The 13,362-nt window shown below is 47.7% G+C and overlaps 1 protein-coding gene across 7 annotated transcripts in view; it reads left to right on the top strand.

Annotated features, from left to right (window-relative positions):
- OSBPL3 (oxysterol binding protein like 3) overlaps positions 1 to 10,653 on the top strand; it is a 126,297-nt gene extending 115,644 nt beyond the window's left edge. For 4 of the 7 annotated variants that reach the window (XM_031940578.1, XM_031940577.1, XM_031940581.1 and 1 more), the window contains 4 exons: positions 2,503 to 2,647; positions 4,677 to 4,803; positions 7,300 to 7,422; positions 8,876 to 8,972. In XM_031940578.1, the coding sequence (XP_031796438.1) occupies positions 2,503 to 2,647; positions 4,677 to 4,803; positions 7,300 to 7,422; positions 8,876 to 8,972 (492 nt within the window). Of the gene's footprint in view, positions 1 to 2,502; positions 2,648 to 4,676; positions 4,804 to 7,299; positions 7,423 to 8,875 lie in introns of all 7 variants that reach the window. The other 3 variants (XM_031940576.1, XM_031940580.1, XM_031940582.1) reach the window with 1 other exon arrangement.
- The last annotated feature ends 2,709 nt before the right edge of the window (positions 10,654 to 13,362 follow it).

Here is a 13,362-nt window from a genome sequence, read left to right on the forward strand (position 1 = left end):
CCAGGTTGTTATGAGTAAAGTCCTTGTAGAGCTTAAAGTGCTCTAGAAATCAGAGTAATTGTTACGGTTCTCACTCTCCCATTTAATAAGGAAGTCAGAAAAGTGAGAAAGAAACTCTCTACCTTGGACAGTTCCTTCTGAAACTCCTTTGGTAAATCCCTTCTCCCCCCACCCCGCCCCGCCTTAGTTTCCTTCTCTGTAAAATGAGGGGGTTAGACTCCATGACCTCTGAGGGCCCTTCCGGCTCCACATCTCCAACCCTATCATCTGCTGACAGAGCCAGGAGCATAGGAGGAAATGCTTGGAGGCAAGGGTTGCACTGACCAAGGGCAGAGGTGACCTCCCAGCCCAGGGAGAAGCAGCTCAGGGGATGGCTAGACTTGGGGACCAGAGGGCTTGAGTTCATAGTCCAGCCTCAAACATTTACTACTTATGTGATCCTGGGCAATCTCTCAGCCTCAGTTTCCTTTTCTGCAAATGGGGACAATAATAGAGTAGTATATGTTTATATGTAAAATGTTTAGCCCTTCTCGCCCAAAGATGGGTGTTGGACCAACACACACACACACACACACACTTTTATAGCTTGCCTAGATTTTAATTCTTCTTACTAGAGACTTGACCTTTTATGACTGTTTGTTGTTGCATCAGACCCTACTCTTCTAAGGCTGAGATAGGGTTCCTGACCCTTTAGAGGATCCAGTGAGGAACCTGAGAAAATGCAGGATCCAGTCAATGCTCGAGCTTTCAGATACGAGAGAGGTTGTCCCATGGGAGAAGGGTTAGATGTTTGCTAAGAGCGAGAAGAGTCACAAAGAGGTAGATTAAGTCCGAAGTGAGGTCCAAAGCATCCCAGGGTGGCGCTGACTGCCTCGTAAGGTAGGGAGTTCCCCATCGATGAGAGTATTCAAGGGGCAGATGGATGACCCCATGGAGGGAAGGTCACATCAGGGATCTCCGTTCAGATACAGGTTGGGTGGGCGGCTTCGTTATTGGCCCCCTTCAGCTCTGGGATGTTTGGATTCGGTGTCTTGGAGAAGAGGAGATAGTCATTGCTGAAAATGTCCTTGAAGTGCCCTTCTACTGTTGGTCTGGTCGGCAACCAGGGCTTCGAGATCCAAAGGGACACGGGACGTACCGAGAGCTGGGGAAGGCTAAATTCTGGAATTGGGCTACTCGGCAATTTTCTCCCTCTGCTGGCACAATGTGGAACTGCAGCTAACACACGGGTCCTTTCTCCTGAGCTTTGAGATGTCACCTGGCTACAGAGGAATCAGTACAGAGAAACTTCAGCTTCTTCTTGGCAGAGACTCGGGTGGTTTATCTCTGTTTTAGGGGAATAAATAAGAAAAGCTTTGAAAGCCAGAGAAGATCTCTAAGGATTCCTCCAAGACGCCGGCTTTGATATTATCATCAGGCTACAAAAGAGTGGAAATTTTATATGGAACAAAAATCCAAATATTAACCTTTTTCAGGCTGCAGGGTCTCCCCATGCTCCGATTTGTCCCGTGGGAACGGACAAGGACAGGAGAAAAGCCACAAGCAGACGCCGCTCCCCCCAAACGATAGAAAAGGCTGATAACGAAGACCCGCCATTGGGTTTGTCGGATGTGGCTGCCCGGGGGCTACTTGCAAATGAAGCCTATTTAATCCGAAACTGGAAGCAGAGGTGATGCCGTTGGCACAGTCTCAGACGAAATTCCAACCAAGAGGCATCATGGGGATTTGTTTGAGAAAGTGGAGATATTTATGGTGCAAACCAGACCCAGCTCATCACCGCCAGGAATCACAGACGCATTATGTCGAAGGAGCCCAGACCTAACGATCACTGCAAGGAACTGGTCGAAATCGTACAACTTGTCTGCAGAAATTTAGCGCTGAGAATCTAGCAAGACAAAACCTGGTAGGTGCACTCATACAGCAGGGGGAGCGGTTTCTCATGGACAGACAGAAATACAAATCTATCCTTGAGAGGCCGTCCAATCGACTGTCTTGGAATTGAATGTTATTAGAGCTCTGGCTGTTGCCCCAAATTGCTTCCACATAGAATTGATGCACCTTTAGTAGATGTTGTCATCACGAATACTCCATCTTCAAGTCGTGTGGAAGAAAAAGCTTTCTAAATACCGAGACGCGGCCTCCCAGAAGATCATGTAGGACCGCATGAGATCGAGGCGTCATCGTCTCCTGTGACAGAGCTGTTCCCAGGATGCTGCAGAGAATGCCTCGACACCCCATAATTTTAGCCATCTCCATAAAGTGGTTATTGTAGGCCAGAATGCGATAGTCGGTAGAACTTAAAACTAAAATAATAGTAGCCGGAGATGCCTTGTCCGGGGGCCCTTTCTAGCTGAAGTCCAACATCACAAAGATGAAAGCAATGAGTTGGTGACTGATGGCGATAATGATAGTAACCCCTGGAGACCCGGGAGCCTCCAGGCCCAAAGTCCCGAAGACTTGGTGTTTTCTCACTTTGTAAGTGACCCGCTCTCTGCTTTCTAGGCCAAATACTGGAGCACCAACTCCCACGAGATCGAGGGCACCGTCTTTGACAAAGGTGGCAAAGCCGTGCGCCGTCTCTTTGGGAAATGGCACGAGAGCATCTACAGCGGCACCCGGTCCTCGTCCACGTGCATCTGGAGAGCCCGTGAGTCCAGGGCGCTGCTCGGGTGCAGATGGGGGCGGGCCGGGGTGGGCAGTCAGTAACAGGGCTTTGACCAATGGACTCCCCAGCGGGGCTTCCCTCATTCTAAGCTCCTTATGAACCCCCACCCTTGGCTCAGTCTGGGAAGGAAGCTTTTAGCGCACACACATTATTGTCGCCTCTGGAGTGTTGTACAACGTGTGACCGAGCAGGCAAGGGAACAAGTCTGGGAGTCTGGACTTTGGAGAACTGCTCCTAACCTCCCTGGGGAACCTTTGGGCAGCTCCCTTCCCTGTTTCATCCTTAGTTTCCTCATCTGTAAAATGGGAATAGTAATCCTTACACTGATTTCATCCTAGGCTTGTGTTGAAATAGTCCAGGAGATTGGTGAATTCAAGAATTCTGATTCTAAATGTAAATAATGTAAATCTTACTTCCAGTGGGAACTCAGGAATGTCACAATGGAAAGATGACTGAATTTGGAACCAAAGAGGACCTAAGTTTGAATCAGGGTCTTATGACCTTTCCTGTTTCCTCAGGTTCCTCAACTGTAAGATGAGGAAATTGGACTTGAGACCCTCTGACTTCATCTCTGTAAGGGGCTCTATAACTGTTAGCTATAATCAGTATTTTTGCTGTTGTTATTCTCCTCCTGACCCACCAGCACTCTGTAATTGGATGACCTATGAGACCCTTTCTAACTCGGAAAACTGGTGCTCTGACCTCTAGCCACAGGTTAGAGGGCATCCAGCTCTTTTGTCTCTAATGCTTGAACTTGGACCGTGCCATGGTCCGACCTCTGCCTGGAGGCATCCTCCAGGATGGGTGGTCAGGGTCCGATCCCTTTTCTTAACTTACTTCGGGGGTCATTTGAGTGGGGGGCAGAAATGTATGTGAAGCTAAGGAAGGGATTAGTGGCTGTAGTCCCTTGGTTTAAGATGTACCGAGCCCCGGTGCTGCCCCGCTGGTTCTCGGGGGAGAGGGCCCCTGCACCAGCACCCAAGCTCCTTCTTGTTCCCAGATTCTCCACTCTGTAAATCTTCCTAGGAGGATCTTCCCACTGTGCCGCCCCACCCATGGCTCCTCCCTGCCTCTTCCTGGTCAGATTGTATCACCAAGTCCATGAGGACAAAGAACTGCTTTCATCCGCCCCTCCCCTGCTTCTGATAGCTAGCATTTGCATACTACTTTAGAGTTATAAAGCTCTTTACTAATATTCTATTTCACAACAACCCTGGAAGGAGGAGTTATTATTATTAACCTCATTTCACAGATGTGGAAACTGAGGCAGACTTGTATGGACAATACCACTAGCAAATATCTGAGGTGGGGTTAGGTCTTCCTCGCTTCTAGGTCCAGCCTACCCTCCACTGTATCACGTAGCTTCCCCTTCCGCTCTAGGGCCAGAAGGGACCTCAGGGGCCATTCTGGGTGTTCTCCTCATTTAACAGATGAGGAAACGGGCCCAGGAAGGGCGAGTGCCCCATGGGGGGCCCCCTGACACCCACCACACCACATGGGCTAATTCCAGGTGTGAAAAGAGGGGAAACCAGATCTGACAGATTTCAAAGCCCTAAAATGCTCCCTGGGAGGATCTGCAGAGGGAATCAGGGGAAAACAAGCACAGAATTTTTTTAAAAGCAGGTTTCTTATAACAATACAATACAAGTCAGAGTGAAGCCAGTGGAGCTGCAGAAATTGGATGCTGGTCTTTGCGCTCAGCCTCTGCAATTTCAAGTCTTAAGTGAGTGTCTAGATTGCCCAGTCACCGGGGCCCAGCTGGGCTGACCAGAGCAGGAGAGGACGTGGGGGTGGCGGGGCTGGGGTGGGAGGGGTGCAGATGGCAGCAGAGCAAACGGGGATGCAGGGAAGGCAGGAGAAGGGAACGTGTCCGGGTGGCTTCTGCCAGAATGTTTTCATTTGGAAGCAAAATGATGCTGAGGTCAGAGAGGACAGGTAGGTGGTTAGGGAAATGAACAGAGACCAGGGGGAGTGGGAGGCGAGCACTGATTATTGTTGTGCTTCTTCACAGACCCCATGCCCAAAGGGCATGAGCAGTATTATGGCTTCACCCAGTTTGCCCTGGAACTGAATGAGCTGGATCCATTGACCAAACCGTACCTCCCCTCCACGGACACACGTTTCCGGCCAGACCAAAGGTAACGTTCTCCGGCTTCCCCCTCGCCCATCCCCAGTGCCCGGGCGATATAAAGAGATGGCAGCTGATGCTACTCACGGGGCCTCAGAATGTCAGTGATGAGTGGGACCCTCCTTGCTCACTGTGGTGCCCCTAACTGCACCATCTGCCATTGGGCTTGTGTGGCTCAGAAATGGTGAGAGATCACCATTTTAATAAAAAAGCTGGAGAGATCTCTAGAGGCAAAGCAAAGTTTATTATACATTCTCCCACCCGTCAAGCAGACAGTTGAAGGGAGAAAGCCCTGTGGAGGGGGGAGGGGAGGGGAGGGCGCAGGGCCAACACTTTTAATCCCTAACACAAATCCCACCTCCCACCACTGACCCTCATCCTTATTGGCTGAGGATCTTACATTCTAAACTCAGGAACTACCCAAGAAATTGAACTTGACCAGTAAGTACATAGTTGCCCATAATTGACTGAAATAGGGAGACACTGATGTCATGGGAGGATAGCAGGAAGGGGAATTAAGCATGCCCTTGTCTCAATGCTTAAAGTCCTTCAGGCCTACTCCAGCTCTGAAGCAGATGAAGCCTTACTCGATTTTCACAACTGTCTTGAAAGACCTCACCTCATCCCATTCAGGCTCCTTGGGTTATCCACTGGAAGGGCCTCAATTTGGAATCTAAGGAGCTTGCCTAGAATTCAGACTGTGCTCCCCACTGCTTGCATCACCCCGGTAGGCCACCTAACCTCGTTGGGTCTCAGTTTCCTTAGATTGCCTCTGAGGGCCCTTCCAGGGACAAATTTCTGAGCCTGTACTCCCTCCCCGGCCCCGGCCCGTCCACTCCAAAGAAACCCATTATTCCTCTGGAGAGCTTGAATTACTAGAAACAACACATTTTGTGGTACTTTAAGTGGTTTCCAAATCTTCCTCACAGAGTCTCTCTGAGGGTGGACAGCAAGGGTGATTATCCCCTTTTTATCCAGGAGGAAGAGAAACCCAAAGAGATTAAGCAGATTGTCCAGAATCACAGGGGTGGTAAGGATGAGCCACAGGATTGGATACAAGGTCTCTTGAAGTCCCTGTCTAACGCTGGACTCGTTGCCACTCCCACCATCATCCTGATCTCCATCAGGGCCTGGAATTCGAGTATGGTTGCAATAACCACCCAACCATTCCAAAGCAAAATGGGAAACGGCACAATACTCAAGGAGATCCACTTTGTTCATTAATTCCTTCAATAAATTAGTAACAAGACAAAAAAAAATCCCCTTCCTTACATACCTTACCGCCTACTCTAAGTAAACTCATCCTTTCCATTAGAAGCCATTCTCTGTAGTCTTGCTCAGGATCAACATTATAACCCCAAGCTCAGGTTGCACATAGTTATTTACCCACTAAATATTTGGATGGGTAGTTAGATGGGTGAATGGCTGAAGATTGTCAGAGATTATATTGGCTTGGGGAGGAGGGGGATTATTATCCCAGAAGTCATCTTGCCCAAGCTCTCATTTTATCGATATGATCCAAAGCCAGACAGGTGATGTGTCTTTCCCAGAGTCACAAGGTTGGGCATCGATCCCAGATTCTCAGACTCCGACTTCAGAGCATGACTTCCCAGGGCCAGGCTCCAGGTCCATATTGGGCAGGTACCTGAGTGACTTTGGAGAAGACATTGCACCTTTGAGGGCCTCAGTTCCTTCATTGATTGATTGAATGGAAGATGTCAGTCCAGACAGTGCTCTAGGTCTTCTCTGGCACAAGATCTTAGATCATAAGTGGTCCCCTTTGACCCAGAATCTTTTTCCTTGGTGTCATGAAGGCTTTTCCTTACATGCTTAGGAGAACATGATGCATTAGAGCCATAGATAGTTTTGAATACAAGGAATCTGAAGGATTGAATTCTCGCTTTTTATAAAGAGTTCACAGAAAACTAAGGCTCAGAGAAAACCAGGCCCCTAGATATAGTGATTATGTGAGTATCATTCTGAGCCCAGCATCATGATCTTGGCAAGTCCTTTAACCACTCTGTGTCTTTGTGTTTCATCTATAAAATGGGTATAATTATACCTTCCCTTCTTGGCTCCCAAGGTAAAGATTAAAGTTATCTTTAACCTTATTTCCAGCTTAAGATTTATGGTCCCATGTACCCCTAAATCAGTATTCTTGCCACTACTCTTAATTGCTAATTTATTCATACTGTATATCAGGACATTTTGGGACATCCAGGTAACCATATGGGTTCAAGCAATTTAGTGCAATTCTGCAATAAAGCTCCCTGGAGAGGAAAGCCAAAGACCTTGTTCCAGGTTCATGTCCATTTAGAGCTACTGTCCCTCAGAGCCTTTACTTCCTCATCAGTAAAATGGGAATAAGGATTCTTGAGCTCTTTCCTCCTTTGATCCCTCCCTCCTTCCCTCCCTGAGTAGTGGTGCAAACACCAAGACACCAGGGACATACATAGGAGCTTCTCTTGGCTTAGGACATTTCTGAACCATGGTCCTCTCTGTGCAGGTTTTTAGAAGAAGGGAACATAGAAGAAGCAGAAACACAAAAGCAAAGGATCGAGCAAATGCAGAGGGAGCGGCGCCGGGTCATGGAAGAGAATAACCTGGAGCATCAGCCTCGGTTTTTCAGGTATGCTCGTCATTGGGGAGACTATGGCACTGATGGAGGGACTGGGAAGCGAGGGAGGGTCTGGGACTGGAACTGCTCTGGCTGTTCCACAGAACTCTCAGGTGAGGAAACTCCCATGACCCGGGCAGAATGGCAGTTTCTCAGCCACTGAGCTGCCTCAGGCTCTGAGAGAATAAGTGGGCTGCCCAGTCATAAGATTTGAACCCAAGTGTTCCCAGCTTCCAGAGCAGCCCTCTCCATACTGCACATTATTGGGCTGAGATTATGCCAATAAAAACCGACCCCGGCCCTCAAGGGGGGAATGACACGGATACGTTGTCACTGGCTCACCCGAAACCTTAATTCTTCAGAAGTTTTCATGTTCCAAAGCATTTTCAGGAGGATTTCCGTGTTAAGAAGATGGAACTTTGCGCAAGGGAGTAGCTTAGAATTACCAAAGCTCTTTGATGCTTTCCAAATGTAATACACCCACTTGCCAAGTATTTGAAGTTCCTCTTATGCTTCAGGCCTGGAAGGAGCCCCAGGAGCACAAACACAAAGCCTGAGACAATCCTTATTTACAACCAGCCAGGCGCAGTTAAGCACACAGGGCGTCGGTGTCGGGTTAAGCTCTACTGGCTTAATTAGCTACGCAATAATTAAGTGCCAGCTAATTGGGGAGGGTGGGCACCGGCCACTGGGGAGACCCGGAAAGGCTTCATGCCCAAGGAGGCACTAGAGTTTGGTTTGAAGGAAGAGAGAGATTTCATGAGGAGTGACTATATTCCAGGCCTGGGGGAGGCCGGGGAAAGTTGCAGAGGGAAAGGTAGAGATTAATGTCTGACCAACGGACTGTTTGGCTGGATCACAAAGAGGTAGATAGGGGGCAATGATGTCCAATGAGGCTGGGGCAGGGTGTGAAGAGCTTTAAAAGTGAAATTGAGGAGTTTGTATTTGATTCTAGAGGGACACTGGGCAGCAAGGTGGCACAGTGGGTAGCACATTGAGCCTGGAGTCAGGAAGACCTGAGTGTCACGCACGGCCTTGGATATTTAATCACTGTGTGACTCTTGAGCAGGTTATTTAACCCTGTTCCCTCTGTTTCCTCATCTATGAAATGAACTGGAGAAGGAAATGGCCGAGCACCCAGTATCTGTGCCAAGAAAACCCCAAATAGGGTCATGGAGAGTCAGGCATGACTGAAACCACTGACCACAAAAAAGGGGCACTAGGAGCTGCTGGGGTTAATGGGACAAGGGAATGACAGAGTCAGAAAATGGAAGAAAAATCAGTCAGCAAATTCAGCAATGTCTTTACGTTTGCTCGTTCAGTGGAGGAGTGTGTCGGCCGGTATAGGGGTATTAAGAAAGTTCAACAAATCAGAAAGCACCTGTATTCTCGGAGATCTCGGGTGAGGAGATTGTCCAGAGAATCCCTCTTTTGCTCATTCGAGAAACTGCTTGTTGTTGGGCAGGAAATCCAGCGACGACTCGTGGGTGAGCAACGGTACTTACTTGGACCTTCGGAAAGACCACGGCTTTTCCAAACTCGATAATCCCGCCCTGTGGTGAAAGAAGTTCATCTGCCTCTGGTCCTCTGCTGTTTGCTTTCTGAGACAATGCCTACTTACCTATATAGGAATATATGTACATGTATTTATAAGACACCATCTAGAATGATGCATTTGTGCTTAACCTAGACTTGTAAGTATATAAGTATCTATTTTCCTCAATGGATTTCTTTACAACTCCAATTGTTACCATGATTGTTTGTATGAATGTAGAACACCTTAATTTCTTTTTATAGAGAAACTATTTAATAAAATGAAATCCTGAATGTTAGAGGCTTGGGGAGAGGAGAAGGAGAGAAGCTTTAACACTAATTTTCCAAAGGCTTCACAGACATTCAGATTAAATTGATGCCTTACTGAATCATGTTGAAAGGGAAAAAAGAATATCTCCCAGATATGTTGGGGAACAGGAAGAGAGGCCCCCACTTGATGAGCTGCCCGAGTTTAATTTGGTAGCTCAGCAAACTTTTGGCCTCAGACTGCTGGAGAATTGCTCACACCGGGCGATTCTGCGGATTCTAGTCTGATTGTTCTCTTCCTTTTATTTTCTCAGGTGGGAGGGTAGGGCTGTGAGATGAAAAGAAATCTTATTTTTGTTTAATATGGGTTTAGAACCTCCTGGAAGAGGTTGTCCAGTTGCCTTACATGCACAATTGTACCCTGTTGTTCAAGCATTAGGAAAGAAAATTCCCGTGCCCGATATTTTGGCTCCGTGGCTCAAAGTAGCCACTTGGGGAAGCTGCCCCGAAGGAGAACAGAACCTCTGGCTAGGACTGAAAGCAGCCCCTGCTTTTCTGTCCTTCCGTGACCCTCTCCTGCAACCTATTCAGCAACATCTTAGTGTTCGACAAAACAATTTGAAATCCACAGTACGTTTGTATCCACGACCTTACTGATTTCTACGAACTTGAAACACACAACAGGGGAACTTTTTAAGAAAAAAAAACAAAAAAACTTGGCAAATTTACCTAATTGTTTTAAATAACATGTGTTTTTTCTTAAATACTATTTTGGTATTTTCTACCTCTTCTAAGTACCATATTTTAGATCTTGTACAAAATGTTTGACCATCTGCCTTATTAAGCCCCAAATGATGGGATCTCCGCTCTTCCTTTGAACTCTCCGTTCTGTTTTGACGACTCTCAGCGTCCCGCAGTATTGGGCTGCGTCCCATCCGACGCTCTCTCCCGTTCGCTTCCCTCCTGTCCAGTGTCCCTACTTCACGAACTTGGCAGCTGCCTAAGAGAAAGCACAGATTCAAACCACAGGGAGAGGCAGTTTGCCTTTTGTACCGGTGAGTGATTCCAAATCACAGTCATATGCTATTATGTGCAATAAAGGAAATGCATGACCAAACTATCGCCCGAAAGATATTAGGATCGGGGCCTAATTAATGCATAAACTTTCTATCCTGGTGCACGAGCCAGTGCTGTGGAAGCTCAACATTGAATAAGGATGTAAGGGAAAGAAAGAAAGAAAAGAAAATCTTGAACAGGTTTGAAAGAGGACAAGCTTTTGACCCGCTGGGAACAGAGTGAGAAAAAAGGCAGAAGCCTTGTGGACCATTAAGCTGTAGGACAATGGTACGATTTTGGAACTGTATGGAGTGGGCCGGGCTCTTCTGGGGCAAAGGACTGTTCAAACTGTACTGAGCTTTCCGACAATAAAATCCTCCTTCAGTATCGGAGTCTCTCATTCTCGTGTTTGCAGACAAGCAGATCGGCCTCCTTTCCATTCACAACCACCATGGCTTCCGTTGGTCCTGGGCTGATGTCAGCTTTAGCCACACAAGCACAGGGCACAGTTCGGGCTGCTCCCAGGGAAACTCGGTCTAGTTTTCCTAGCGGGATGAGGGTGATTGTGCTTCCGATGGTTCTTGGAGGAGATGGGTTCAAATCTCATCTGTGCCATCGACCCTCTGGATAGTCTGGGGCGAATTTCACTGTTCTTATCACTGAAGATGAAATTATCCTGGTTAATTCTTAGGGTCCCTCTTTAGCTCCAAAGCTGATCCCTAGGTCTTACCCTATTAGATTGAGAACTTCTTGGGGGCAGGAACTGTATTTTGCCTCTTTTTCCATCCTCAGGTGCATCCATCATAGATATTAACAAATGTTGATCCATCAATTACTCTTCATGTTCTTGAAATTGATAAGCATCTGTTGGTTGCTTATTGTATTCTGGGGCACAATGAAAGGCGAAGGGACCCCAACTCTCAAAGAGCCCCTAGCCGAGGGTGGGAGGAGAGGAACATCATGCTAACAACTGTGAGCAGACACAGAATAAATCAGAAAGAAGGCACTACTGGTAACATGACGTGAGCCTCCTATCAGGACTGGGTTTTTTTTAGAACTTAGGGCTGTGGGAAGACCGGCACCTCAGGACACTGTTGGGGGAGCGAAATGGTCCGGCTGTTCTGGAGGCCCAGAAATGCACTAATTCTGGCCTATCCATTGACCAACTGTACCACTGCTAGGTCTAGATGCAAAAAAAGATCAGAAAACGCCATCGCTTTCCCTTTCTATGGACAGGCGTCCCCTCCTTTCAGGGTTCATAAATACAAGGGAAATCGGCCCAGTTGCCAGATTATTTGAGATCTGGGTGGGCACTAAATTCCCTACAGAGAGAAACATTATGTATGGATTATGTGCATTAGGAATGGGTCCTTGGGAAAACTGGTTCCAGCCGGCAGGACTAGGTGCCTTCCCTAGGGGCCGGTGCCCCCTGCTGGTTATTTTCAAATTGAATGACCAAAAACCAACTTGAAATAATGTTTTCAGTTGTCTCTGTTACACTGTTAGCTCACTCCCTCTCACTTGCTTTGGTCCCCAAAGCAACTGCAAAACCCACCTAGAAAGCCCACCAGAGACATGGCATCGGTGAGATCAGAAGTCTGCTGTAACTTGGATTTACCAGGGACCTTTGAGGTTGTATAATTCAGAGATGGAAGGGCACTTGTTGGGTGAAAATTTTCCTTCGGGGATTGGGTGGATGAGAGGGCTTCCAAACTTCTGTGATTCTGCCTCATTTTACAGATGAGGAAAATGAGACCCACAGAGATGAAGGAGCTTCTTAGAAGGCAACACACAGCCAGTAAATTCTCCCTGCCTCCTGTCCTTAGCTCCTCCGAGCTTTCCCTATCCTTGCTGCTATTGATCCTAGGAGATGGGCATAACATTGGGCTCTTTTGGCTGCCCATGAATCTACCTGGGAAGGTGGATTCCCAGCCAGCAGGTTTGATCTGTGTGACTTCCCTCTAGCGGTCAGCTGAATTCTGAAAGCCCCGGCCAAGGTTGAGGACCCAGTCCAATACGGTACCCCAAAGGATCCTGCAAATCTCCTATTCCCTACAGGAACCTGGGTGCTGCCATAATGCTGAGTAGAAAGGAAAGCTACCTGGTCAAGTCAAGGAACATGGTTAAGGTTATTCCAAGCTCACCATTCTTTCCCCACCTGGGTTTAACTCCTTCCTTTCCCCCTGTGAAGAACTCTGCATTTCTCTTCCTCCACCAAACACCGAACACCTTCCACAGACTCCATATTGTCCAGATGTGTCCAGAGGGTCTCAAACGCTGCCGACATGAGTCGGTTGGGCCCTTGGAATTCATCGTGAGCCTTCCAGCTGTCGTGGGATAGCCTGGTGCTTCTGATTCTGAGTGAAAGCAATAACAAGTCATTCTGACAACCTTGGGGCTGATGGTTCCTGGGTATTGGCATTGAACTTATTTGAAATGTCTCTAATTTTGATGTTGACATCTGCAGGCTCTATTTTTTCCCTGCCAGCTGTTCTCGCTCTTCATGGGTTTGATTTGCATCCTCCGTGCATTTATCTGCTATTCAGCACTGGCTTTGATTTCTCTGCAATATGTCACCCCAGCCTCCGTGAGTGATGACAAGGGCCGAAATGCCAGCCATCAGGCAGTCGTTCGGTTCAGGGCACGGCGGCGTTTGCAGGCTGGGCTTCATTTATTTTATTCGCAGCGGTTTCCTTCCCCTGAACCTGACCCCAGCTCCCTTGGAGAGCACCACTTTTATGGCTACTTGTGCTGTTCCTTTTATATTTGTTTAAAAGCCAGATCGTGCTGCCTTAAGAGCGGAATAATACCCCGAGGAACCCGCCTGAATGTGCAAGGAACTCTCTTTATGGAGCTAGTTTATCACTAAATAAATGACATGAGAAAGGGCTGTCCTGGGTCCATTTTTCCTCAGTTCATATGGGTTTGATGGGCACAGAGAGGAGCATGCATTGGCTCACTACAAGTTGGAGTCAGACTCCCCCCTTATTTTGCCTGCTCTTGCAGCCCCAGCTGTGTTCAACAAGACAAACCCATTTCACAGCTGGCACGGAGGATCCCCTCCCATCTTTAAGTCGGCTCTTTCCCCTCATCTTC

The sequence above is a fragment of the Sarcophilus harrisii genome, chromosome 5 (assembly GCF_902635505.1).
Source record: "Sarcophilus harrisii chromosome 5, mSarHar1.11, whole genome shotgun sequence".
NCBI classification, from domain to species: Eukaryota; Metazoa; Chordata; class Mammalia; order Dasyuromorphia; family Dasyuridae; genus Sarcophilus; species Sarcophilus harrisii.